This window comes from Adelges cooleyi, unplaced genomic scaffold (genome assembly GCF_023614345.1).
Source record: "Adelges cooleyi isolate 19-005CV unplaced genomic scaffold, UGA_ACOO_1.1 ACOO_flye_CR_arks_rails_tigmint_CR_PRNA_247, whole genome shotgun sequence".
In the NCBI taxonomy this organism is placed as follows: domain Eukaryota; kingdom Metazoa; phylum Arthropoda; class Insecta; order Hemiptera; family Adelgidae; genus Adelges; species Adelges cooleyi.
Genome location: NW_026095912.1, coordinates 11,334,572 through 11,361,651, shown reverse-complemented (window position 1 = coordinate 11,361,651; position 27,080 = coordinate 11,334,572). Strand labels below are relative to the sequence as shown.

Genomic DNA, 27,080 nt, shown 5'->3' with positions numbered 1-27,080 from the left:
CATGTGCGCACCGCCGCGAGTTCGTTGACTAATATTAAAGGGATAGTCCTGGCAATAAACTTGTTAATAATGTAACATTTGATAATCATATAGATTAAATAGAAGTTTCGAAACAACCCTATACAGCGTTCATCCCAATGATGCAAGTCATTATGTAGTTGTTATTATGTAATTGTTTGTTTTACTGATCAACATATGACTTTGTGTTTGCTCTCAGCAACTACCAACCTCTGGTCAAGAACGGATACTTCCGGGAAGAAGTTCCTCGCTCGTCTCAACCGTTATGTGTCGTCAGCGACCCTATGGCTAACTTCAAATGGCACAGCATGCACTGCGGGGGCCCCGATGTTGCTTCGTTTGTTTGCGAACTTCCAGGTACGTGTAACGCATTGCGATTTCATAATTTATTTATTTTTCACTTATTTGTCTCTCTTGCCGCACACATATACGCAGTAACCACATATTGTATTATATTATTATGGTAATAGGCCAGCCCCAGCTGTTACCGCAATCCGGAATGATATTTCCATACTCTCGTTTCGATTATAACATCTTTACGTTTGTATATATTAAGCCAACTCACTCGCATAAACCGTTTTAAACTATACGTCTGCTATATTAGTGCAAGTTATTGCTCTTTTTTCTCCGAATGTTAATACTCGATGAAAATCAATCTCAAGTATTGCGGTGGGTTTGGCCTTGTTCGGTCGCCCGAACACGGTAGTCTCTTTCTCTAGATAATTACTGTCTGGTCAGCTTAAGTTAAACTAGCACTGCGACCAAACAAACTCGAGGACCACAAGGAACAGGAGAGAAAAGGTGACTGGTTTTTACCTTCTGGTAATGTCAATAAGACTTAACCGGCTTAACCTCCTTGGCAGCGGCCTATGGCAGCCGAAATCGTCTGTGATATGAATATAAGAATTATACTTATTTGATTTGTAATTTGTATGCTCTTTACGCTTACAGTACCTACTTGGGCGTCTAAAGGAAACGGGTGCATGACCAACTTGGACGAATCAATGACAATAACATTTTTACCGGAACTTCCCGCTGTGCAGCTGACCAGAGAATGTAGCCCAGGTGTCTCCAAAAACGTCAACTGCAAAGGAAACATGGTATGTATCGGAGTGACCATCGAAATCCAGTTTATTATTATTATTATAGAAAAATACTAAATTTAATCCGTACTTGTGGATAAGAAACAAGTTAAGCTCTTAAGACATTAATTAATACAGTAGGTATTAAATGTGCTGGAGTCGGGGAGAGATATCTAGTTTCTTAAAAAGTGTTTCAGCCAAGTCTTAAAAACTCATTACTTAGGCTAATAACAAGGAAATATTTGATTTTATAATACTTTATGGGCGGGTAGAACTCGTTATGCACATGCACAACACCAAAAACACAAGTAAAAAAGAAACATGTACATGTAATAACACTTACTTTAAAAATTAAGTGATCTCGGAGGGCTTTGTCTTTCAATTATGTACATACGCGCCTGGTAGATAGTTATAAAGGCTTTTATTTTTCATATTCCTAACCTAACCTAACCTAACCTAACCTCTACTGAATAACAGATAACTTCAATATGTGCGCGAGAATTATTACGGATAGGATACTAAAAAATATTAATAATAATAACATTAACGACAGTCTGTGTTCCCACTTGCCATCTACCAAGACAGGAAACGGGCTTGAATATGGCAAGTCAGTGATTGTTTTTTATCGATACGATCCTTTTATATTGGTTTTAGTGCGTTACTATAACGTATTATTATACACAAACGCACATATTGGGATTCAATAACAATAAATAATAATGCATATTTTATATCAAACATGTTTTAAATGAAACGAACGAAAACCTCGGTCGTTTGCCTAAACACTAGCTTTAATACGCTCTGGGTATATTGTTATGACATAAGTGCACATAAAATGGTCGTTTGTTTTTTTCAAAAAAAAAATATAAAATATAAAACTATTTTTTCATCTATGCACGAGTTAAAAATGTTTTTGTCAATCCTGGAGATCCCAAAATTGATAAAAAATAATTAATTTAACACAAAACGAACAGACCATTTCAAAATTATACACAAAGACAACTTGTTAAATCGATGCGGTGTGAAAGATGAAGTGAAATGATGAGAATCCAAAAGGTACAATATTTATGTAATGGCATTTTTTTTCAAAAACAAATTTTCGTTCTTACAGTATTTGTCATTGAAACATATTCCTATTTGTGTTTGCTTTACAATATTGCTTATACATTTTCGAATAAAATATTAAATAAAGCTAATCTACATCACTCATAAAACAATTATTTTCAAATCGCTCCTCTCTAATCTTTTATAAAAGTCACTATAACCTTCTTATTTTAATTAGGTACTACAAAATATAGTACCATAAAATGCAATTGTGTTATTATTACACAGATTTACTCTCTACAGTAATAATTATATTCATTTTCATAAATTATCATATTTTGTGAAATAAAATTATAACATAATATACTAACATATAATAAATAATTATTATTCTAACGGTACAAAGTAAAACAAATGTACGGTGTATAACTAATACATTCTAAGTTAGTGACTTTATAGTATTTCAAGACACGCGTTAGTAGACCTACACTACAAACAACTAAATACAACTTTTTGTTTGATGTGTTTAGAAACAAGTAGATATTCTTGAGCAACTTAGCTGTCCTACTTCAGAGAAAATGTTGGATGCCATGTACAAAGCCGAAAAGTCCGCCACGATGGATGAAAATATCTACTACCAGACAACAACTACCGACGCTGGTAAAACATAACAATACTTACACGACTCCTTTTAAGCGTTTAACAGCGTCATGAATTCACTTCTACAATTTTTCTTAATTAATTCCTTGTTAATTATAATCTCTCTATAGTCTGACTCGTTTCGCACTCATCTCCCAGTGTGCTCAAAATTATCCCAACGGTTATTTTCTCTCGTGACAGGCTTCAATTAGCAGGCTTATTACACAATAAACCATTGCATATTTATACATAATATTCATTCTTGAAATATCTAACCTACTTAGTACAGCATCTTTATTTATATAGCAGGTTTAATAAAAAACTATGCTTGATGATACGAGATGGCTAATATTGTGCTGCCATCTGGTGGTCAAGCTACGACTTATCCACTTTGTCTTTTGATAAATTTATTTTTTAAGATATTACTATAACACTTAACTCGACTCTTACGAAAACGTGACTCACCACAATGGTTTTAACCCCTCATTTATTTGTTCGGTTGTCTATTCGATCACAAGCCTATTCACCAATGACATTTTTTTCTTGTTCTTCGCATACTAATTAATTTTGGTTTTTCGCAGACATCGTCGAGGACTACGCCATTGAGATGGCCACCATACCGCAATACAACGATGATCAGTCCATCTCCAAGGTGATCGGACACGGCAGTGGCGGCATAGTGAACCTCCCACAAGAAATGTCTTTCGTCCAGGAACCAATCAAGGCATCGAACCGCGGTATCGAAAGCAACCGCATCGAAACCTCTATGGACCGCTCGACCGCCGCTCCTTCGACCACCGCCAAATCTTCTGCCGGAACTACTACTACGGTCACGGCTAAGACAACCGTCAAACCTTCCACGGCTTCCACTACAGTGGCCCCCAAAACACCGTCTCCGACCGCCGCGGGTACTACTGCCACAGCATCGACCGTTGTCAACCCTACCAAAGGCCCGGTTACCTCGACTGGCACTACCACAACCACGGCCACCACTCCCACCACCACCGGACCGACAACGACCACCGAAAAAGGTGCCACCGTTACCGTTACCACAGTCAAGCCGGTCGCTTCTACTACCCCAACTCCGACTTTGGCGGCCACCGTCGGTTCAAAAGCTACAACCACTACCGTCACAGCAGCGCCTCCCACCGCAGCAGCCGCTTCCACCGTCTCCGCAACAGCCGCTGCCGTACCGGTGCCGACCAAGAGGAACTCCGCCATCGCCCCCGTCATCGCCGGTACAAAGGGCATCACCACGACAGCTCGTCCGTCCCGCGTGCCCGTCACCATTCCAACAACCGCCGCCACAACCGGCTCGACCGCGGCCTCTTCTTCCACGCCGAAACCGATCGCTCAAAAAAGCACCGAACAGCCCATTCGCGTCAACAAGAAAATCGACTTGCCACAGATCCCCATGGACCAGCACTACCATCGCAAAGGGCCGAACACCGCCGGCACTACCCGCTCGGCAGTTGCCTCTTTTGCCGCTACAACTATTACCGCCAAGTCCGTAGCCGTTACCGCCACTGCCGCCACCGTAAGTCCGACTAAAACCATGGGCGTCGCCGTCAACACCACCACCATCACCGCCAACACCACCCCGGCCATGACTATGACGCCAAAGGTTCAGCAGCAAATCACCATTACCACTCCGTCTACATCGACAATAACAGCTGCCGGCACCCCGACCACAACAACAACAACCGCCAAGTCCAGTTCCACCGTGGCCGCCAACAATCACCACAAGACCTACTACGACGCCTACACCGAACATCCTAATCACAGCCGCCACATTGTTCGTCAGGCTCAACCACACCACTCATACCCGTACATCTTGTACAGACTTTTGGGTTAAGTGGCCCATCTTCTTCCAGATGAAAAAAAAATCCGTATAACGCACTTAAAAAAAACTATGCACTTCTTTAAAGATAATGTGTGAATTTCGTAGGAGGCAAACCCTCGCAGTAGTATTATATAAAAATAAATAATAATAGTAATGTAGTAATTTAGCATCTTAGAAATTGTATCGTGTCGCATCCCAAGAGGTGATTATGTTATTATATTTGACTGAAAACAAAGTTTTACACTAAGGCGAGTTGTTTTCAAGTCGATTTTGTTCTCCGCGTAATGGTTGAGGTTAATTCGTTAATGGGTAATTATTTTAGCTTGCTTTCGTCAACTGTAAATCGCCAAGCCACCGTCTACACAATAAAAATATTTTATTTTAACTCAAACATTTTAATCGTTGTAAATTGGAGAAATTAATTGTATTATGACGATCATTAATTATTTTTCTCTCTCTGGGTATACCATTCATTTATTTATTCTCATCAGACCAAAAGTATTATTTATATATTGGATTTAAAAAACAAACGTTGATAGGTAAACATCATTAAGCAGCGATAATTTCAATACCGAAAGTGTCGATAACACCTTAAATCACTTGCCTTAATTGCGCCCATATAAAATGCGCCCACTACCAACGCTTTTGATGAACCCCGATGGTTATGTACAACAACAGCTATTATAATACTCCCTTGGATGCGTCACTAAGTTATTTTGTAAAATTAGTATCACTATTATGTAACAATATATACGGATTTTTATTGCAATGCACTTATATAACTTTAAAAACGAGTTTAACTCAAATAAAATTTAATACATCTCTTACAAATTTAGCTTATTAACTCATACTTTATTGATAATAGTATCTAATATAATTTTAGTCATTTGTAGCTTTGTAAAAGTAAATAAACTTTGCTATTCTAAATACAATGTTTATTACCAAAAGTATGTGTTATATTTTTTTCTTCCATCCAATAAACTACCGAATCCTAAGATTAAATGCACGATTAAAAGCTAAAATTATTTCATACAAAGTGCTGAACCACCATTAATGGACAACAGTTGCCAGTTTTGTAAAATTGACTTAAATAATATACCAAATCAAATGTGGTCAATGTGTTTATTTTCTAAAAATGCTAACTCGTCAACTGCATAAATTATAATTAAAATTTAACTGATAAGAGGCGTATGTCTGTACTCTCTTAATTTTATTATACTTGAAACACACCATAGGAGTTCCTGGTTACGAAGTTAGATTTCGATTATGTATACTGGTTTGAATTATTAATAAAGATTTACAACTTTGTTTAACATGGTAAATTTTGAGGTTATTTTATTTAAAAATATAAGATATTAGTCTTCTTTAAAAGTGTGAAATATAAGTTCGTATAAAATAATTAGAGCATATGTTTTGCACATACTGATGGAACTCGTAAATGTAGTAACACCTAGTAGAAATTCAGGATTTTTGAGTAGGCACAATCCGTCAGAAAAATAGTATTTTATAAATTGAATGTCTTGTGAAAAGTAAAAATATAAATCAATATTTTATTATAATATGCATATGCAACATTATTGTTTTATGTAAAACAGATAAAACTCACTTAAGCTAAAAATTGTAATTATAGCATTACATTATGGAATAAACAATTATATATTTATTTATTTAATAATAATAACTGTAATGCATTTAAAGAGTTATACATCATTAGGACAATAACATTGGTAGCATATAGACCAACATTAATAATAAGTATAAAAACGTATCACTAATAATGTTATATGATACGAAATATATAATGCAATTATAATAGTGTACATCCCAAATTAATGATTAACCAAAAATACAAAAAATACTAAGTTGTATATTAAATTCTGTTTCATAATTCTAGTTCCTGCATAACTAAAGTTTTAATCAGTAAGTACTTCTTAGCAGCCGCTTTAGTATTTATTTTATTATTAGCTGTCATAGTGTTTATTATTATGTGTGTTAATGATAATAGTTAATATTAACTTTAGTGTCCAAATAATAATCTCAAATTCGAGTGATAGGATAGTATATTAATTTTGAAATAATTATTTATTTTTATTTTTTTGATACTATTTTGTGCGTATTATATGATATATCTAATGACGTTTGGAATTAATATTTGATGTCTAAATTGATTAATGATTATAAATATTAAGCGTCACAAAACATTTTTTATATTAAATGTTTTTAAAATTAAGTGCATTGAAATAATGTATTCAATACTATATCTAAATTAATTAGTTGACATTTACAAATTATACATATTATTTTCAAGTATTTGAACTCTATACAAATCTATAAGTTTCAACTTTCGTCCTATCATTATCACAATAATTCGATTTATTCAAAATCCTAAAACAACTTTTTTAATACTATTCATTAAAAACAAATGTACACAACAAATTTCTAAAAATAGTTTAATTAATTTTTTATTGTCTATAATAAATAAATGAAAACAGCTGCCAAATCACTGCTAACAATTTCAACAAAAAAACATTTTACTTGTACTAGAAATTAAATCACGATAAAACCAATGAAAAATAAGTTGTTTGGCTAAAATAAACAGAAAAAAAAAATCTTGCCAAGCGATAAAATTTTAACATAAGTTTAACTTATAACAGTTAACATAATCATACATTTTACGATTATTCAGCTAAAAAGTCGAAATGTTTAACACATGTCGATAAGACATTTTATCAACTGTAGAAATTTCAGATAACTACGTTTAAGAAAATTGAAAATTCCTGTCAAAATGAAACCTAATCACCACCAAATTTTAATCAGTTCATCTAGACAACCAAAAAACATACTGTTTAAATAATTGTAGAAAAAAAATCGAAACAGTATAGTCGCTATCATAGGACATAGGAATCACACACAGCTATAAAACAGAATTTCAAATTGGTCTATATTCGATGACATTAAATATGTATCACTGTATCTTACACTGAGGAATCAAAAATACTACAATAAAATATGAACCTGTGTTGACTGATTTTTGGAAAAGTACCTATACCAAAGCTAACATTATTAAATGTGGTCTTTTTTATAGCTGTACAACAAGGAATATTTTATCTTCTATACTTTTAAATTACCTTTAGTGTACATCTATAGTCGCTATTAAAAATTTAAATAAACATTAAAATAATTTTTTTGTTCAAGAACAATTTAAATGATAATTCATATTTTAAAAAAAATGTTCAAGAAAAAATCAAATAAACATTTATTTACCTACTTAAAAATAGCAATAACAAAATGTTTGTACTGTAATCAGATCTACATAAATAAACTATATGTTTGTGGCAATATGAAAGTGAAGAGTCAATTTAAAAAAAATGTTAGGTCACATTTCCCCTTATTTTTTTTTTTAATTTAAATGAGTTGCTTATGATTGCTCATTACTAGCTGTGGAAACGGAGCTTATTTAATTTTAGAGACATGAAAGCTTTTCAAAATTGGCTACACAAGTTTTAATATAAAATGACTTGAATAATACATTATTTAATAGTAAATCAAAATGTCTTTTAAATAACAAATTATTTGTCGCATTAAAATACAAATAATTGTTCTTTTATTTATTGTTTAGGTTATTAAAAAAATTATTATAATGTACTTCAGTGAACGAGATTTTTTTATAGATTGTATACTTCAAAAAATTATTGAAGCAGATAAAACACAATATATATATACAAACAAAAATAAAATAATTAACAATATGTCAAATGTATCAAAACCAAACGCTCATAGTTCCGCGTCCACCTTAAAAGCCAAAACAGTATTCAATTATCAGTAAAAATACATATCAGTACAACAAACATTAATAAACGGTCGATTGTCGAATGTGGGAAGCTAGGTGATAATAAAGATGATGTTGTTTATAATTAATAACTTCAACATGACCTTAAGTACAAAAATCATGTGAATAAGAGAGATGCAAAAAAAAGTAATTAAAATCACCAATGTGTTCTTTAACAATAACACTGTAGGAGCTAACAATAGATACTTCACGATTAAAATACATTTTAGAAAAATGTATATTAATAAAATATTACTTAGCATCGAATTCACAGGAATATTTAATAGTATTTATTTTATTAAATAATACATTAATTAATTAATAAATACTATTAATACTATTAATATAGTATTTAATATTTATCAACAAAAAAAACAGCTACAAAAAGTTTAAATTCTGAAAATTTTTTTTTTTTATTAATGGTAAAAGCTTCAATTACAGGATTATTAGCCTAGAAGTTAATGTACAATAAATTTAGGAATTAGAATAACATGATATTTATAGTTTATGGCTTATATTTACATTGTGAACAAGTTTAATAATTTCAGTGGGGTTTTCTTCTTTGAATGCTTGGTGAAGTGTGAGAGGATTGTTGAGTTTCTTTCGTGCTTCTCTATATTTGGGGCAGTTGATGATTATGTGTTCTATCGATAATATTTGCTTGCAAGTGTCGCATACTGGTGCTGGTTCCTTGTTGATAAGGTATGCATGGGTTAGGTGAGAGTGGCCTATTTTAGCTCGGGTGATGTTTGTTTCGTCTCTTCTTTTAATGTTAGGGGGGTACTTCAATTTTTTAACGTTTAGTTTTACATTCCTAAGTTTGGATTTTTGTGGAGAGGGGGGATGTGGTGGCTTCATATGCTGCCGTGTCTGCTTTCTCATTTCCGGGTATTCCTATATGTGATGGGACCCACATGAAACATATCGATAAATTTGTTTCAGATATAAATTTCTGAATGTGTTGAACAAGCTCATTCTTGGCATAGGGGTTTGAGATTGATGAGAGGGCGCTCAGAGAGTCACTGATAATGATGCTGTTGCTTTTGGTATTTGAAGATGTGATGATTTTTAGGGCTGAGTAGATAGCATAAGTTTCCGCTGTATATATGCTAGAAGAGGGCGGTAGTTGAAAAAGGTGATTTTTCTGTTTTGTGATTACTGAGAAACCCACGCCATTTATATTTTTAGAGGCATCTGTGTATAATTGCGTATATTCCGGGAATTGTTGAGCTATTATTTCATTGAAATAACTGCGTATAACTTAAAATTTTATGTAGAATAATTACTGTCGAACTTAGAGTACATTTAACTACATTACAGGACTATTTCTAGTTGAAATAAAAGTTTAAAAAAATATTATTAGAATAACCAAATTGGTCGATAGTCAATAATATACTTGTTTTAGCCGTGGTTATAATTTACCCTTACGTTTCAAACTATAACTTTCAGATTCGAATTTCGCGCCTTTTTTTTTTTGGCTACTCCCAAGGAGGTTATAGACACCCCGCTGGTTGTTGTCGTTGTGTAAGCTTTAATTTGGGCGCGTCCCCCGGGGGCGGTAAAGCGCTAGATGTACTCGGCTCATTTGGTAGCTGCTGTGCGGTGGCGAGAGTATTTAGGCACTGGTGCAGTAAAGTTTAAGAGAACTACCGAGAAGCCACGTCTTTATTGTTACACTTGACCTTTGGAAATCGGAAGACGGCAGACGGAGTCTTGTTCATCGACAGGTAATCATACTATTATTATTAAAAATAAATAACTAGTAGCATGTATTATAAGTTATGAGTAGTTATTAAATTCTCTTCGGGTTGGACTTCTTCAATGAAAATGATTCGGTCGAATATAAGATGTTTAGTATTTAACGAAGCTCAGACAGTTTGTTTTCTGTGTTAGCCGTAGGTATTTTTAGTAGATGTTCATTTACCTATTTATCGTGTAAACTCAAACGACATCTTCAATACCAGTCGATCACCTCTACGCTTATTGCTCTCCTTGTCTCGTTATTCGTTCTTCTTTCAGCACCTCTAAAACACCCCCAGCTACTATTATCTCTCGTTGCTACCAAGGTCTTTTTAAATGGGACTCATGTCGTTTTTCGTTAATCCAACGATATTTTACACTATGCGCGTTGGTAACTTCTTTGCATTCTTTTACTTTTCGCTATATCCCATACAAACGGAGTCGGCCAGTCGAATCCGCTGTATCCGCAAAGCTTATCCGTCGCCATTGCTTTATTCATTCCACGAGAATGGACATTAAGTAATACGGAATACTCAAACACAATTACTATGAACAGATAAAAGTTTAAGGACCACGCCCTGACACCGAGACACTATTGGCCACCCTGTATAATATAATATACATATATACTATGCTACCCCGGATGACGGGGTCAAATATTATTGATCCGGGGGTGTATCCTTCATCCCCATTTCGATGGAATGGCAGAGAGGAAACTATTCGGTCATAACGCAAGCGCAATTTCCTGCAGCATCCCGCTGCTCGTAGCACTAAGGACAAAGGGTTTAGTATGGTGCCGACGCCATAATAATCACAACGCGATATCTGTGCATTTGTCCATTCGCCGGAATTCGACCGCCCTTTTGCTGACGTCTACCCAGACTACCGCAAAGTGATTTCAACACACAAACAGGTACTTATACTAATTTATTATAACTAGGAGTCCGTCAATTCCAATAGTTTAAATAACAGGCCAAGCTATATCAAGCGACAGCTTTTTTCCAATGTTCTCTAATGAGTCTCTAAACCACTTAATCCCAAACGGCCCTCACCTCAGCTGCGTGGATCACAATTCGAGATTGCGTTAAAACAACACAACAAAACATTTCATTTTATTTTAAGTACAATAATTTGGACATGCATGCACTTGTCAACCGAATGTCTTTAATCCTACCCCTTTCTCATATGACCTACTTATTTTTTACGTATCTAATGGAGATAGGTATGTGTAAAAAAAGCACAGATTTTCCCATCGATTATGTTCTGGTAACAACTCCACCCTCACCCACCTTCCCTACCCTCGACCAATCTTTCCCACCCTCTCCCACTCATTCTCGCCCTCTCCTACCCTATTCCACCCTCTTCCACCCACTCCCATCATATACTCATGCGCAATTGCCAACGACAGACTGCTGTCTGTAGCGCTAATATCGGAGGTTTCAGAAGAGTACCAACGCCCAAACCTAACGCGATCGTGCATATCTGTGAATTTATCCGTTTCGTTAACAGAATCCGACAGCCATTTTGCTGACGTCTACCGCAAATCGATATCAAAACACAAACAGGTACTTATACTCATGTATTATAACTAGGCGTCAATTCTAATATACATCCTTAATTAAAATAACAGGCCAAACTATACCAAGCGACGGCTATTTTTGGTTTTTTTTTTTTCTAAACCACTTCATCCCAGACCCACCTCAGCGGCGTAGGTCGCAATTCGATATCGCGTTAAAACGAAACAATGAAACATTATATTCTCATGATGAAAACAATTTGGACATACATGTATTTGTCAAGCGAATGACTTGATCCTACACTTCCTTTGTGATTATAGTTATGTATTCAAAAAGCTTAGATTTTGCAATCGATTATTTCCTGGATGTCAACCCCACCCTCGACCACCCTCTCCTGCTCTCAACGATTCTCCCCCACCCTATCCCATCCTTTACCCGCCCACCGACCCGGATTTCAATACGGATGACGGAATGTCTATTTTTGATCGGTTATTCTTAAATGACAAACTATAATAATTTATTATCAATACTCCCCCACCCGCTCAAACCCTCACCAACCCACAACCCCTCTTTTCCACCTTCTCCAACCCTCTCTCACCTTCTTTCACCCTCTCCCACATTCAACCACCCACAACCACCCTTTACCCATCCGCTAACCTGGATTTCGATACGGATAACGGATCGTTTATTTTCGACTGGTTATTCTCGGTTATTTTTAGTATTTTCTATTGTTTTCATTTTGTAACTAGAGAATAACCATCGCGACGTCCCGCCAGGCTGAATTCACACATTTAGACGTAGCGCGTTTTTTTAGTTAACCAAAACTGAAATGGACCCAAAGTGGTTAGACAAATTCAGAAGTATACATTGCAAATAGTCATCATGATCAAAAAATTGAAGTTACTGTTTTTTCATAGCAAATATCATTATTTATTATAATCCTAATTTTTTTTAATCTAAATTAATTTTAATATTTATTTGTTGTCTATAATTTTATATTATATGCAATATGTATTTAAATAAGTACATAAATAACTATATTATATTAAATTATTTAAATCATTCAAGCAAATGCTGTATGATAAAAAACCAAATAATAAATTATTAAATAAAAAATTATTTTTTCTTGTCACTTTATATAGATGAAATATATTTAATTAAATTCCAATAAATGAAAATGGTAAAATCACTTTAAACAAAGGTTTCAGTGCGAATCTTTATAAGTAATAAATATCTATAAAAGTATTGTAAAATAGATAATGTACTTAAAATTGTATTTTACTATTTTGATGGATACAATTAGCTTCTCAGATTCACACCAAAACTAAAATAAACAAGTGTACAATTAAAAAAATATCCGTAGTTCACTCAGCTACAGCCATGTTTTATTGAAGTGATTTTTTTGAAAATAGAAGCAAACCTTACGACATTAAACTATTGTATGACGTATATTATGGCTAATTTTTGCGTTATTAGATCACAACTTTAATACCATTTTATTAAACATATGATTTTTTTGTTACACTTTTGTAGGTTGGTTGACATCTCTTATTTTAACAAGAGTTTTGAATTTGTAAATGTTAAACTATTTCGATTTAGGATTTTAAACTAATTTGGACGTCCCCGAGATATTCTAGTTTGTTATGTCAACAATAATAATTTTATTGCTGACTTGTTTTACATGTCTTTTATCTTTACAGTACCGACTATCAGTGTAAGCGTTTGAAAACAAAGAATGGCCAAAAAGGGGATTGTATCGACTGCAAAACAAATCATGAAGTCTATCAAAAAATGGATCATAGGAACTGGTAATGTCTTTAGTTTTTAGACAATTAGATTTTATAAATATTAGGTCTACTATAATTAATGTTGCCTTTAAACTACAAGTTTAGTTTAAATAACTACCTATTTAATTAAAAGTTAAACTAAAAAGTCTTACTATTTCCTTGTTAGTTTTTTTTAGTTTATGTAACACACTTTATTTCTATGCAAACTCAAGTGACGCTATCACCACAAACAGTCAATTTGTTCTGCGTTTATTTTTTTTCCCTGTCCCATTTTTTATTTTTATTTTAGCATGCCCAAAATCAAAAGTCTGCTGTTATTCTCCGTTATAGCTATTATGTGTATATATTTACTTATCTTGTCGCTTCCTTTTAATCTAACGACATTATGTTCTAAACACTACACACTTTTTCTGCAGCTTTACAGCCTGCGCATTGATGACTTTCTTGTTTTCTTTTTTTGTGCTTAGGTAATGGCCTCTCCAAATTATCTCCCGTCACCATTCCTATAATCATTCCAGACATCTAATTTTTTTTTTATTTAACACAGCCACTCACTTACTCATTAGTCTAGTTCTACCTCCTCGTCCCTTTAGGCTAATCACTCTCAATTTGTTTTTCTTTTCTGCCTTCTTACAGCGTACCTAGACCATCTCGGTCTATTGGCACAACTACAAAAGGAACAAAATTATCGATTGCAGTAATTTGTATTTTTATTGTGTTTTATAGATCATAAGAAGGAAGAGCAGGCATGCAATATGGGCATTGCCGTAACCGATTATAAAATGCGCTGCCACTCCTGTGACACAATTATCAAATTGCCGATTGACATGTATTTCTTACCGGGAGAAAATGACGGGGAATACATCTTGAGAGTAGCACCAATGGCACTCACCGACACAGCCAAGCCGATGGACATTCTGTGCACTACTGACCAGGTGAAATACAAAAAACTGGTCACTAAAAACAAATTCGGATCAAAAGGCCCAAAGCCCATGTGCATGTGGTACACACAATGTCTAGAGCCAACATATCCATTTCCCTGAATTTTCCTTCTTTCTTGCTAGTTTTTCTCGTTTTCGACTTCTAATATTCTCCAAAAAAAAAAAAACAATGTTTTTATGTAACGCGATACAATAGCAATATACATTATCTACTCTACAGTACGCAGCACATGTCCTTTCCCAAGCACCTAGTACGCTTAGTCTGGCACGTGAATTACATCAGTGCAAAGCTATTGTTATTTAATTAGGTTCACGCATCAAGTATAGCTTTAACAATATTGTTTTAAGTATAGTATGTGATTTTAATGGTCCCCCCACGTGCAGCAATTATCTATACTTCATCCGACAAGAGAACAGATACCATAACGCGTTCCTTTCTAATTGCGCGGGTGCATATTATGACAGTAAGGGATTTTGGTTTCTCCGCAAGTGCGCTCTCTCGCCGTCCAGAGTATAAAATGATAGATTGTCAAATATATTATTATAACTAAACGTTTTAAACAAGCTGTGGCTATCATGGTTCGTGAATATCTCACTTGGATATCACGGCGACAACCTGTCAATAAAATGTTGGTTATTTCAACCACTCAAGTCATTTTCCTATTAATATGACTCTCTACAAACTTATTTTGCATAAAATAATAAGAAAACCATTACGGTTAATGTAAAAAATATATAATTATGACCAATCGATAACACGTCTTAAATAATACATTTTCGGAATATTAATAGTTATATTTCTTAATACTTCTCATTTATCCAGGCTATAATCTGACATAAATGTTAATTAATTAAAAATAAAATACAATCATTAATATTCTTCAAATATTCTTATTATTATAAAACCTATTAATCGTTTAAGTATTACATTTCATAGTTAAAACTATAAAATAGTAATAATAATTAAGTTCAATAAAAATAGGATATTGTAATTTTAAGATTTTTTTTTTGTTTTATAATTACTTTTTTGTTCTTCGTTTTTACTCCGATGGAAAACCGAAAATGTTGGTAATTCGATGACAACTTTTAATGACGACAAGTTTTATACAGTTTGAAAAATTGTTATTCGGATTACTCACATTTTTATGGTTTAAACAGGATAAGAAATTAATAAGCAGATTTAATTATAATATGGTAGGTAATAAGAAATAAGAAAAATTATATTTTTTACTAAATTAGGCATATATATTTTTATAAAAAATGACATAGGTTTAAATATATTAGGTTAAATTTAAGATAATGTAATACAATTTTTAAAAAAAATTTTATTAGTATTCAGCTTTTAGTTTAAATTAATTACTAATTTAAGGTAAATTTAGGGTAGTAAATATTATTATTTTTCGTTATTATTAATTTAACCATTATTATGCCTCCGATGTTAATCCTTAAATGTTTGTAACACGGACATTTGTTTCCGACAACAAGCTATTTAAGGATTAAACAGGAGGTCAGAACGCATAAGGTCGTGAATTCTATTTTAGAAAATTAAGTCTTCTTCGTTATTATAATAACAAAGACCTGTAATTATTAAGCCAAAGTCATTCTTATTAGTATTATAACTAGGAATAGGAATTTAGTGTTAGTTTTTACAAATAACTTACCTACTTTAAGGACTCTAGTTGTAATATTAAATATTGTTGTAAGTCTAGTTGTAAGATAAGTATTGTTATACTAATACTTCAACTAGGAATAAGACTTAGTAAATAATTGTTTTTTTTATTATTTTTTACTCCGATGGAAAACCTAAATTGTTTGTAGTTTGAAAACGGTTTTCAGTCAAATTTGAGGGCGATATTAAAATAATATGAATGATTGCTATTCGAATTACAAGCATTTTTAGAGTTTAAACAGGAGGAGGGCTGTCGCAAAATTGTATTAGGATTTAAGTATTAATATAAATTAGTTGGTAGTTGTTTATTAGAAATAGGAATTTAGTTTTAGTATATAGTAAGTTTTTTTTTATTACTTTTTTTTTAAATTTATTTTTTGTCCGAGGAAAACTTTAATTGCTTGTAGTTTGAAAAAATGTTTTCATACAATTTTGAGTATTACATTTGAATGATTTGATTTATATTCAAATTACAAGCGAATTATGGTTTAGACAGGATACGAGACACGTACAGAGCACAAACTAGCGTTAAGTTTAATTTTTAAGAAAAAAAATATAAATTTAAAAAAAAAATGTTGATATATTTTTCTTTTGACTAGTTTAATAAAAATGCATACTGCAATTTACATAAATCATTTCGTATAAAATAGTTAATTTTGTTTTTTACTTAATTTCTTTTTCGATTTTTCTTCTTAAATAAAACCTTAATCGTTTAGTATTCGGAAACAATTTTGTAAGCTTTAGGTGATAATACTGTTAAAATAGTTGGTTTCCTAATACAATCGTTTTAAGGTTGAAATCTGAGTTTAAATAGACAACTGTTAAAAAAAACACATTTCTATTTATCAGATTAAAATTATTCCGCTTATATTATTATAAATTTATATTTATTTAAGGTTTTATAATTAATATAGGATATTAGGTTAGTCATTTTTTATTTTTTTTATTTTGTAATTTTTCAATTGTTTTTTTCCGAGATGGTAAACTTTAAATGTTTGTAATTTGGAATCGATTTTCACTCAAATTTGGGAGCGACTGTAAGTATAATTTGAGTGATTGCTGTTCGAATCACAAGCATTTTATTGTTTACACCGGAGGCCAAATGTAAACCCTTAACATAGATTTAAGTTTTAAAGATAAGTATACATAATAAATGTATAAAACATATTTATACATAATGTTTGATAAAATGTATACATTTTATTGAACTAGTCTTTAAGATAACATAATATTAAGTCTAGTTAATTAGGCTAATTTTTATAGTTTTTAGTGAATACATAATATAACTATGATTAACTAGGTATACTATTGTGGCGTTCCTACGAGCCTGGTATTATTTTTTAAATAATATTATATTATATTATATAAAAAATGACACGAGGCTCGTGGAAACGCCACATTATTTTAGTACAGACAATAGCTATTATGAATACCTATACTCGATTAATAGCTCAGCGTCTTAATAAAACTATGTTATCGATTGGTCATTTTTATATATTGCATTTAATACATGCATTGTCCTAACTTAAGGAACGTGATGGCGATATGCTCCCCAGAGTATTTTGCAAAATATTCGAAAATATTAATTTAATTGGGAATCTTCGAAGTTGATCAGGTTACGTTTTTAGGTTTTAGTTTTTATTGGAACAAGTATTTTTTAATTCAATTGGACTGTTTAGGTACCGCTTTGAAAGGACACGTGCTCGTAAATTATATTATACCACACTTATAAATTACCTCAATTATTTGACTGTGTTTTAGTTGTGTATACATTTAAATAAATAACTCAGCTGTGGATAGAAATCAAATTAAAATAATATTATTATAGTTTTTTTAAAAAATGTTCAACCAAGATGTATGCAAATTTGATTTCACTTTAAAAACATTGTTGTTTAGACGACTAATATAGATATTTGATGTACCTATGTATAATCCATATAAAACTGTTAATATTGTATCGCGTTTTTTAATATATATTATAAATTACCTATAATCACCTTTTATCGACTATATACTAGCTCTTATTATAACGTCTAACATGTAGAACATTTTATTGTTATAAACACAGAATTGTATTGCTTAAGACTTTAAATTTTTATCACATTAAAAATATAGCTTTATCGCACTTTTAGATATATGTATAACAAATAAAATAATAGAAAAATTTGTGTAACATCAAGTATACTTTTGCTGTTCAAATCTCAAACACAGTAATTGCTTTTCTGATAATTTTTTAGAACCCGTTTTCTAAGTTATAACAGGCCCAGCGACATACAAATCGTTGTACTGCTACACTCTTTGTAATTTGACCATCCGCAATGGTTCTTATGGTATCAAAAAATTAAAGTCAAACTGATGAAAATGTCGATTACTGTGTTTTAGATTCGAACAACCTAACCGACTTATAGCCGGTAATGATTGTACCTAGCGGCTTTTAATTTTGCTTTATAAAATACATATACAGTTTGCTATTTTAAATAAACTATTACTTATCCAATATGATGTACCTATTTATTTTTGTTCATTACCATATTTTTTCCTGAACACTGTACGTTGAAGAAACAATGAGTAGATAACACCAACAATGTGCATTGCCAATCTCACCTAAAGGTTTTCGTATACATAAATATAATCAGTTTAAAGAAAACGGGCTTATCGTCAATGTTTTATTATGAAAACCTTGCTAAGTTTTTATTGAAAAATTATATAATATAATATAATACTAATCACCCGTTACCGATCGATGTTGGTCTTATTAAAATTATTTATTAGTAAAATTTGTTTTTTCACTAAATTTGAACCTTAAGTAGTATGTTTTTTTGATTTATAAACACATATTTGTTCTGGAATGAATAGCTTCAGAGTTATCAATGATATTCTAATGTAAGGTTGGATAATTTAAAGAAAACACGCACTAAGGAAATTTCTTAAAATTGCCTAAAAAATATACGATTTTAGTTTTTTTTTTATGAGAAAATATACAATCTATAAAATTTAAAGTACAAGTATATGTGATAATATTACACAATACATAGGTATGATACATTTGATAAAGAAGTCACCTATTAGGGACACTTAATTTCGATTATTCTACATTTTGTATATATTTAACTCATTTTATTTATGTATTTTAATTATTCGACTAGTCAGTCACGACATCAGTTGGTTACAAATTATTTTTAAAATAGATACCAACCTAAGTTTTGACATTTAAATCTTAATGATCTATTGTTGTTATATCCGTTAGGCGTTAACCCATGTATTTATTCGTTAACGGTCGGGTAGATAGGTATAGATTTTCTAAAACACTTACTGAAAATTGTGTAAAAATAAAAAAATAACAAAGCCAACATATTATTGTTTTATATTATGTTATAAATTTAAGCCGCATCAAATTAAAAAAAACAATATGGTAGGTAAACCGTAAATTTAAAAAAATATTCCATAACACAAAGCTCAAAATGTCGTTTTGTATACTGTACCAAGTAAATAATTATCATTTAAACGATTATTTTAATGATACTATCAAAAATCTCGTGTATTTCATCATTATCAATTTTTGGACACTCTCTACTACACAAGTTGGTCAAGCAAAGCAAAAATTAATTGGTGTAGTTAAGCACAGACAAGTATACAAACAAACTGCAAAGCGCCGCCCAAAAATGTACTATAAAAATATGTAAACTTAAATGAGAAAAATAGATGCTATCAAATTTAAGTGTAGTTTACATATCACTATTCACTATTAAACTTTTATGACCACCACGGCAGCTTATGACTTGCAGTTTGAAATATAAACATAGATAGTCCACCTGCACATGAAATCCGGCAACCGGATTGTAATCTTAAATCTACGTGTATTATACTTGTGTAATACAAATGTATTCAAATAATATACTATTATAATAATAAATAAATTATACTATAATATTATACCTACACGGTGACCATAGTGACGTTTCGGACGAATGTCGGACACGGGGCGAATTGTCACCATAGCCATTTTGATAACGCGATGCCGGTCGCGTAATAACATAACGTTTATTTTAATGAATATATTTTTAATACATTTTATTTTTTTGTTATATTTTTTTTTTTAACGAACCGGTACGTACCGCAACACATTGTCTATATCCGCCATGGGCCTTACCTTAGATAATAATTTATATTTTGAACCGTATCAATAATAATATTGTCAAGTGAAAAACATGTATCAAAAACCACATTGGCTTACACGTTCGGTGTAGAATTGTCCGTTACGGTTGTTCGTAGTGCAATTGTCGGTTTTGTCGCCAGAAACTAATTCAGATGACAGACGTTACGATGTTCACAGATGACGACACTTTGCTACACGAGTGAGTAAATAATTATATACATTGTTTGTTTTGTTTGTGGTGCGTCGAAAAGTTTCAAAAACGAAACGGCCTCTATTGTAAATTCTATTTTTAAATCGTTAATTACTGAAACTCGTATTTAGGGTAAAAAAAAAGATGGTCTATGTAATATTAATTAGTTATTTGTTTTGCATACCTACCTCGACTTTATGGCCACACCGCCAATGTCAACCAACCCTTAAAGACTTTTGAAAATCAATACCTAACCATTCAAATGAAAACATAAGTAATTTATATACATTTCTAAAATGTAAATTCTACTAGATTTAGGAATAGAGAATAACTTTAGGATCTCTATAAATCTCAAACCACAAGCTTCCGTATAAGACATGCTCAGTCTTGACCAGCCGTATAAGCGAGTGGCTTAAACATTTTTAAAGAAAGTTAATACAATTATGTATAACACTGCACATATTCATGGTTTCTCTAGCTATCCAGTTCTCTTTTGAAACTCTTCCAATGTTGTGAAAACAATGTTTTGTGGTATTTTCAAACCGTTTTGTAATTAAGATTTAATAATATGCTAAAATTCTTTAAAATAAAGGTTTTTTATTCTATTTGTTTTTTGTTTTTAGAAGGGTTATTAAAATTAAAGTAGAATGTATAGTTTTCTATGTTGTTTACATTTGTGGAGGCGATTTAATAATTTACTTATAGAGTAACATCTGAGATCAGATTTAGAATCAATGTAATTTTAGTTTTGTTCCAAAAAAAAGGATAAATTTTGAAGTAGAATACAATATAATATTTTATCTTTTTTAGAACAAATACCAAATATGCACATATATACATATTACATATACACATATACAATTTATACACATTTTAAATTTTCTAGCATGATGCAATAATCATTAATTTGGTTTTTTTTTAATTCAATATAATTTATATGTACTTATTGCAAAGCTGTGAAGTAGATTTCACAATTTGTAACACACTTTAACATACATGTGTACCTATACTTAACGAACCCGAATCTAAACGGTCTGTGTATTTAAAGTTTGAATATCCATGTATATAAAGCTCTGATAGCTGTGTAAAATTATAATAGTGTTTAATATTTGAATAGTCTTGTTTTAAATTATATACCTATTATGTTCTTTGTAGAAATAAGTTCAAAAATTAAAAATTAGTTTTATTAATTTATATGTACTGGGTTCCAAAAGAGAAGACACCAGTGTTGTAGTTTCTACGCTGGTGTCTTATATTAGGTATGTAGGTAAATACAAGGATTACAAATGTTAATATACCTTTACGCAGATCTTAAAAAAACGGATACACATGTACTTTAAACCCGTTTAAAAAAAACAAAGCATTGTATTAGTAATATACATTTTTTTAGTTAGGAATGTTTAATGGTTTTTAACGACACTTGTATTTTGTTTTATAGAATTGATAACTTCCTTGCTGAATACGCATCCGATGGTGCCGAGAAGTCTCCTTTACATATTTCACCTAAAACTCACATAGTAAGTGCTTGATTTAAACTTCTAATATTTCAATTATATTATACTTCATTACACATTTGTTTCATAATGTAATACATGACATTTTATTGTATATTCATTATGTATAATATTTATTCTTAGAAAATACTGATGTATGTATATTTATGTTGGTAAATTAGGAAAACAACAATGTCCAATCCACAGAAGAAAGTCCTCAAAGTGAAATACAGTTTATTGGGTAAATTTGTGTTTTTATTTTATTATTAGTTTGACTATATCTTAGATGAATACTATTCATCTCACTGTAAAATTTTAGTAAGAAGGAAGCGACATTTGAAATTTTGGAAGATGATGAATACGGTTTGTACGAACATGATCCGTACCAATGCAACTGGAATGTGTTCTACAAACCTTTGTGTCCAGTAAGTAATTGATAGTCATTAATAACAAATAGTAATGATTTGTCAATGCTATTAATTCCCATTATTATTATTATTTATTTACTTAAGTTTTAATAAACGATTTGTCAATTGCAGGAAATGCACGCCGCTAATGTAAAATTAGAACAACGTACGTGTTAACATACATAATAAATATTTTAATAAATTGTAAAAATAAAATACTGCCTGTATAATTATTATTATGACTGTTGTTTGTTTATATTTAGAATGCACAAAAATGAAGCAGGAAGAAATTGAAGAAAATCTCATTCATACATTTTCATTTAAGGTAACAATTATTTTATTACACTATTTTATAACCATAGTAGAAACTAACAAATGTGGTTACTTTTGGACATTTATTTAAATGGTTATTATAGTAGTGTTGATAACATTTGTTCAATAAAAACATTTTTTTTATTACTTGAATACCTAGTTGTTAGGTATACATTTTAAATAATTGATCATTAACAAATAAGTTTATAACATGAAAACTAGGTAATCGACAATTTTAATATAATCTGTAACTGTTCATACCACGAACAATCAATTAATTTTCTATTTATAGATTTTTTTGTTAACTCGAGAAGTTAATCAAAATAATCAATATGAATCAAATTAATTTATATGAATTTCGATTAATTTTAAAAAATCTCACAGCCAACCAGTGAAGAACCATTCATTAATAATGTTCAATGCTCCAAACCTGATCAATGTCAACAACTTCGCCAAAGTCCGCAGGTAAATATAAATAATAAAAAGTCATCACATTGATAATTATAAATTGGTCCAATGTTTTTTTCAGTTTAAAGTAATAGAACCCATTGACTTGCCTCCTCCACCATACGTTTGTTTACCTGAAGCAGATTTTAATGTCAATTACATTAAAACAAATAACATGGCACCTCTAGGGTGCAATCAGGTATTTGAAACGCAAGCTATCAAAAAGTAAATCATATTTAACAGTTTATTTTCTTTCAGCTTACAGAAAGAAAACCTCCACCGCCCCCTTTTGTTTTGCTCAGCGATCACACAGAATCTTTTAATGTAAACCTAGTAAGTGTAATGTTTGTATTTTGATTTTTCAACGGAATGACTTAACTACAGAGTTTTAAGAAATTTTAGTACTTGTTTTTTTTTATATATATTTGTATTTCTTTTTTGATGTTTAGAACATTGATTTACCGCCTCCGCAGACTGTGTTCAATACAAATTCATTTGAAAACCACCTTAACAATAATTTAGAGGCAGAACAAAGTATCGAGTATAATACAATTCCAAATTGCCAGGTACAAATTTTCTCATGTTAATTCAAATAAAATTAATTATTAGTTAGTAGTTAGAAATACTTATACAGGCAAAAATTATTCTTTGTTGTGTCAGTATTCATAAATATATTTTGATATCTTTATTTTATCTTAATTTTTGAAAACAACGACCGAAATAATTTTGAAATTATAATCTCCCATTAAAATTTATTTTAGAGTTTTGCGGCGGGGCCACAACCCAGGACATCAAACATATCGGGTATAGTGAAAAGTATTGCTGAAAACACCAGAGCAACACCACCACAGTTTAAGCCAAGGAGTTCACCTCCTTGTGAAACACCTAACTTTCCGTTTTTCCAACATCAACTTCGAGGAATTCGTATGGAGATGAAGAGGCCACAGATCAAAACCTTCATTTCACCACCCTGGAATGGAATGAGAGGTACCATTAGCTGTTATTCTCATTAATTCGTCCATAAAATATACAATATGATGTATGTGCATAATTTTTCCTCCCAGGAAGAGGCGACTTTCATAGGAATCGGTTACCTTTTATTTCCAAACACAACAGCCTATTAAATCAACGTGCGAAAAAAATAAAAACAGCAGCTCCCCGTTTAATGTTTTCGTCGTTTAGACTTCAACCTCCAAAGCGTCGTCCTCTTCAGAATGGTAATTTGGGTCATCAACACACCACTCCATTTCTGCCTACAGTTACACCTTCAACATTTAGCGCCGTCACAAAAACACATCAGCAAACATATAACCACCTTTTGCCAATCACTAACAATCCAGCGTCTTGCATAAGACCCACCAAACCTACTCACTTTCCCAAAACCAACATGCAAGGGATACTCGATTTTGACCCAAACATGGACATTGCCAATCACATGATCAAAGACGTGAGTCGCCTATTAATTATTGTTGCTAAACACTCGTCAATAAACAATTATGAATATTATTAAGGGTACAGACAAACTTTAAGCATTATGTTCCAAAACTATTTTGATAAAGCCTCCAATTTTCCATATTAAAATTAGTGTAATTTTGTAAAACAAAAACTTGTGACTTCTGTATTCTTCTAAATGTTTTAGAATCCAAAAATATTTGTGAATTCGAATTTTGGATGTATAACCTTTGGATTTTTTCAGTATTTCACATTACAGATTATGTTTTCTATGAAAAATGAGATTATAGTGACATTATAATGAGCTAAAAAAAGTTTCAAGTAATCCCTTATCATATATTATAATGATAATAAAACATATATATATATATATATTTTTTTTTTTAATTGCCTAAAGGCATTTATGTTTTAAAAAAAAACCTTTTTAATATAAATCAAAGGTGTTCATACATATATTCGAGTGATATTTAAATAAATATATATATTTGTATGGGGATGAATTAATAAACCACAACACTTTATTTTTTAAAACCTAACTGAAGCATTCCAATATTGTTTTTCATTGTGCATTGATTTTTTTATTAGTATCTGTCTCCCGTATCGCTGGTAGGAGGAACGATTAAGTTTGAATCTCGAAAATTAGCCAACACGGGAGTGCGAGAACAATTGGAAAGAGCATTTAAAATACACGGCGCATTAACGGTTAGTGCGATCATTGATTAAACAACAATATATTCAATCAATGGTGCAATTACGACAATAAGTTATATGAATGAGCTCAATTCTATTATTTTTAAACTTTGTTATTTGTATTTTGTTTTGATTTTTTATAGAACTCCTGGTGGACGCCAGACGATATGCTGTTTGTGACTTACAGTGATAGGAATATTGCAAAAAAAATTTATAGTTTATATCCCGTAAACAAAAATAGTTCATATTGATCCGTTTTTATTAATATATATTTATATATTTTTAGTATTGTATTGTTAAGAGTACATTAGTCATATCGTTGACTATATTGTTGTACGGTTTTAAGTTGTTTATTTTTTAAGTATATACATTTAGTACAAACATAAGCTTCAGTTTGTCTTGTTTCATTTGTTAAATGTATTTTTAATATTTACATGTGTTTTTATGATATTATACTATAGTTATTTTAACAAGATAATTTACAGTTTGCCAACTAACCGAATTATTAAAGAAAAATCTAGCGCAAATATTTTATTTTATAAAATTAATATGATATACTAAAATCAATAGTTTTTATATTTACTTGTATGTATGTTCTTAGTTAGTTTAAAAGAAAAAACGTTTTGTTTGAACAATTAAAAAGTATTGTTGATGTTCTTTTAAAATTTATTGTAATAAAAGAATAGTGTGCAGTGTAATTTGTACACAATTTGTTGTTAACCTAATACTACTCTATAATAATTTTATCGATTGGCTAATGCACTAATAAATGATTTTTGTTTTTGTTTACCTATTATAAGCTCTTATATTATGCTTAATCCCAAAATGACATATAACTTAACCCTAAAGACCTAAATTGTATAATATGCATATTATTATCAGAATATGTACCTATTCCCAAAAAAATTTAAAAAAAATGAATTTCCAGGTAAATTGAGAAAGTTACTCTTAAATGTTCAAAATGCTGGTGATCTTAAAACAGTTATTTGTGATAAAATCTTCTACAGATTGTCATAGCACTTAGACTTGAATAAATTTATTGAATATTTCAATAGTGTACGTTTTTGAATTATTATTTAAATGGATTATTCCAAAATGCTGATAAACGTGAACAAATATCCCCTGTCGTAAGTATTTGGTTTTCTACAAGTTTTATTTGAAATTTCGACCGATTAAACAATACAAATTTGTATTATAACAAATTATTAGGTTTTTTGTGTAAACGGCCTTTTTTTGTGCTCAGATGAAAAAAAAAATTGATTAACATTTAGACAAACTGTTTAATCGGATTGATAACAGGTCTCTACTGTTAACACATAGTTTTCATTTAGTCATAAATTTCACTACACCCAAATTTATAGGTTCATATTACGACAAAAATGTACGTATAACTTATAAGTACCATCATGCGAACACAGTTTAAGCTTTGGAATTTATATAAATTAAGAGTTCCAAAATAGAAATAATAAAAAACCAAAATTGAAATATATAGTTGTTGTTTTTTTTTACTTCAGACCGAATCTTTAGCGAAACGGCTTTTAAGTATTAGCTCTCAATCAATATAATTTTATTTTCTTCCTGTTTACTATGCTTTTATATAAGCTTCGTTATTTATTTGTTCACGACTGTAATAAGACCAACGAACAGTGGGAGGAAATTTACTTTAAGCGTGACAAAAATAAATTTGATAATGATATATTATTACAATACAATAAAAATATTTATTTTTTTACTCATGACTTTTAATTGACAAATTATAGCGATAAAAAAGTTATAATAATTATATTAATAATATCTACCTATAAAATAATGCACTATTCAAAT

The 27,080-nt window shown here is 31.0% G+C and overlaps 3 protein-coding genes and 1 pseudogene across 5 annotated transcripts in view; 3 read left to right on the top strand and 1 right to left on the bottom strand.

The window, feature by feature from the left end:
* The window catches only part of LOC126836427 (mucin-17-like), a 94,101-nt gene extending 88,606 nt beyond the window's left edge, over window positions 1–5,495 (top strand). The window contains exons 4-7 of the mRNA XM_050569800.1: window positions 218–375; window positions 970–1,118; window positions 2,675–2,804; window positions 3,365–5,495. Coding sequence (XP_050425757.1) covers window positions 218–375; window positions 970–1,118; window positions 2,675–2,804; window positions 3,365–4,638 — 1,711 coding nt within the window. The 3' untranslated portion in view covers window positions 4,639–5,495. The remainder of the gene's footprint in view (window positions 1–217; window positions 376–969; window positions 1,119–2,674; window positions 2,805–3,364) is intronic.
* Window positions 5,496–8,400: 2,905 nt separating this feature from the next.
* LOC126837174 (uncharacterized) lies at window positions 8,401–9,760 on the bottom strand (annotated as a pseudogene).
* Window positions 9,761–10,059: 299 nt separating this feature from the next.
* On the top strand, window positions 10,060–15,134 carry LOC126836846 (uncharacterized). 3 transcript variants are annotated; one of them, XR_007685405.1, is made up of 3 exons: window positions 10,060–10,182; window positions 13,413–13,520; window positions 14,226–15,134. XR_007685405.1 is itself a non-coding variant. In XM_050570502.1 (2 exons), the coding sequence occupies exons 1-2, from the start codon at window positions 13,448–13,450 to the stop codon at window positions 14,540–14,542; spliced, it is 390 nt and encodes a 129-aa protein (XP_050426459.1). In that variant the 5' UTR covers window positions 13,356–13,447; the 3' UTR covers window positions 14,543–15,134. The 3 variants fall into 3 exon arrangements, 1 of the variants encoding a protein (XP_050426459.1); XR_007685406.1 differs by lacking the exon at window positions 10,060–10,182 and adding an exon at window positions 10,989–11,108; XM_050570502.1 differs by lacking the exon at window positions 10,060–10,182 and having other exon boundaries at window positions 13,356–13,520.
* Window positions 15,135–20,216: 5,082 nt separating this feature from the next.
* LOC126836620 (uncharacterized) lies at window positions 20,217–25,783 on the top strand. The gene is made up of 14 exons (XM_050570189.1): window positions 20,217–20,464; window positions 21,894–21,972; window positions 22,131–22,189; window positions 22,268–22,373; window positions 22,488–22,521; window positions 22,619–22,680; window positions 23,052–23,132; window positions 23,197–23,313; window positions 23,373–23,447; window positions 23,564–23,680; window positions 23,876–24,101; window positions 24,179–24,561; window positions 25,152–25,268; window positions 25,400–25,783. Exons 1-14 carry the CDS (start codon window positions 20,418–20,420, stop codon window positions 25,505–25,507), a joined length of 1,611 nt encoding a protein of 536 aa, XP_050426146.1. The 5' UTR covers window positions 20,217–20,417; the 3' UTR covers window positions 25,508–25,783.
* The last annotated feature ends 1,297 nt before the right edge of the window (window positions 25,784–27,080 follow it).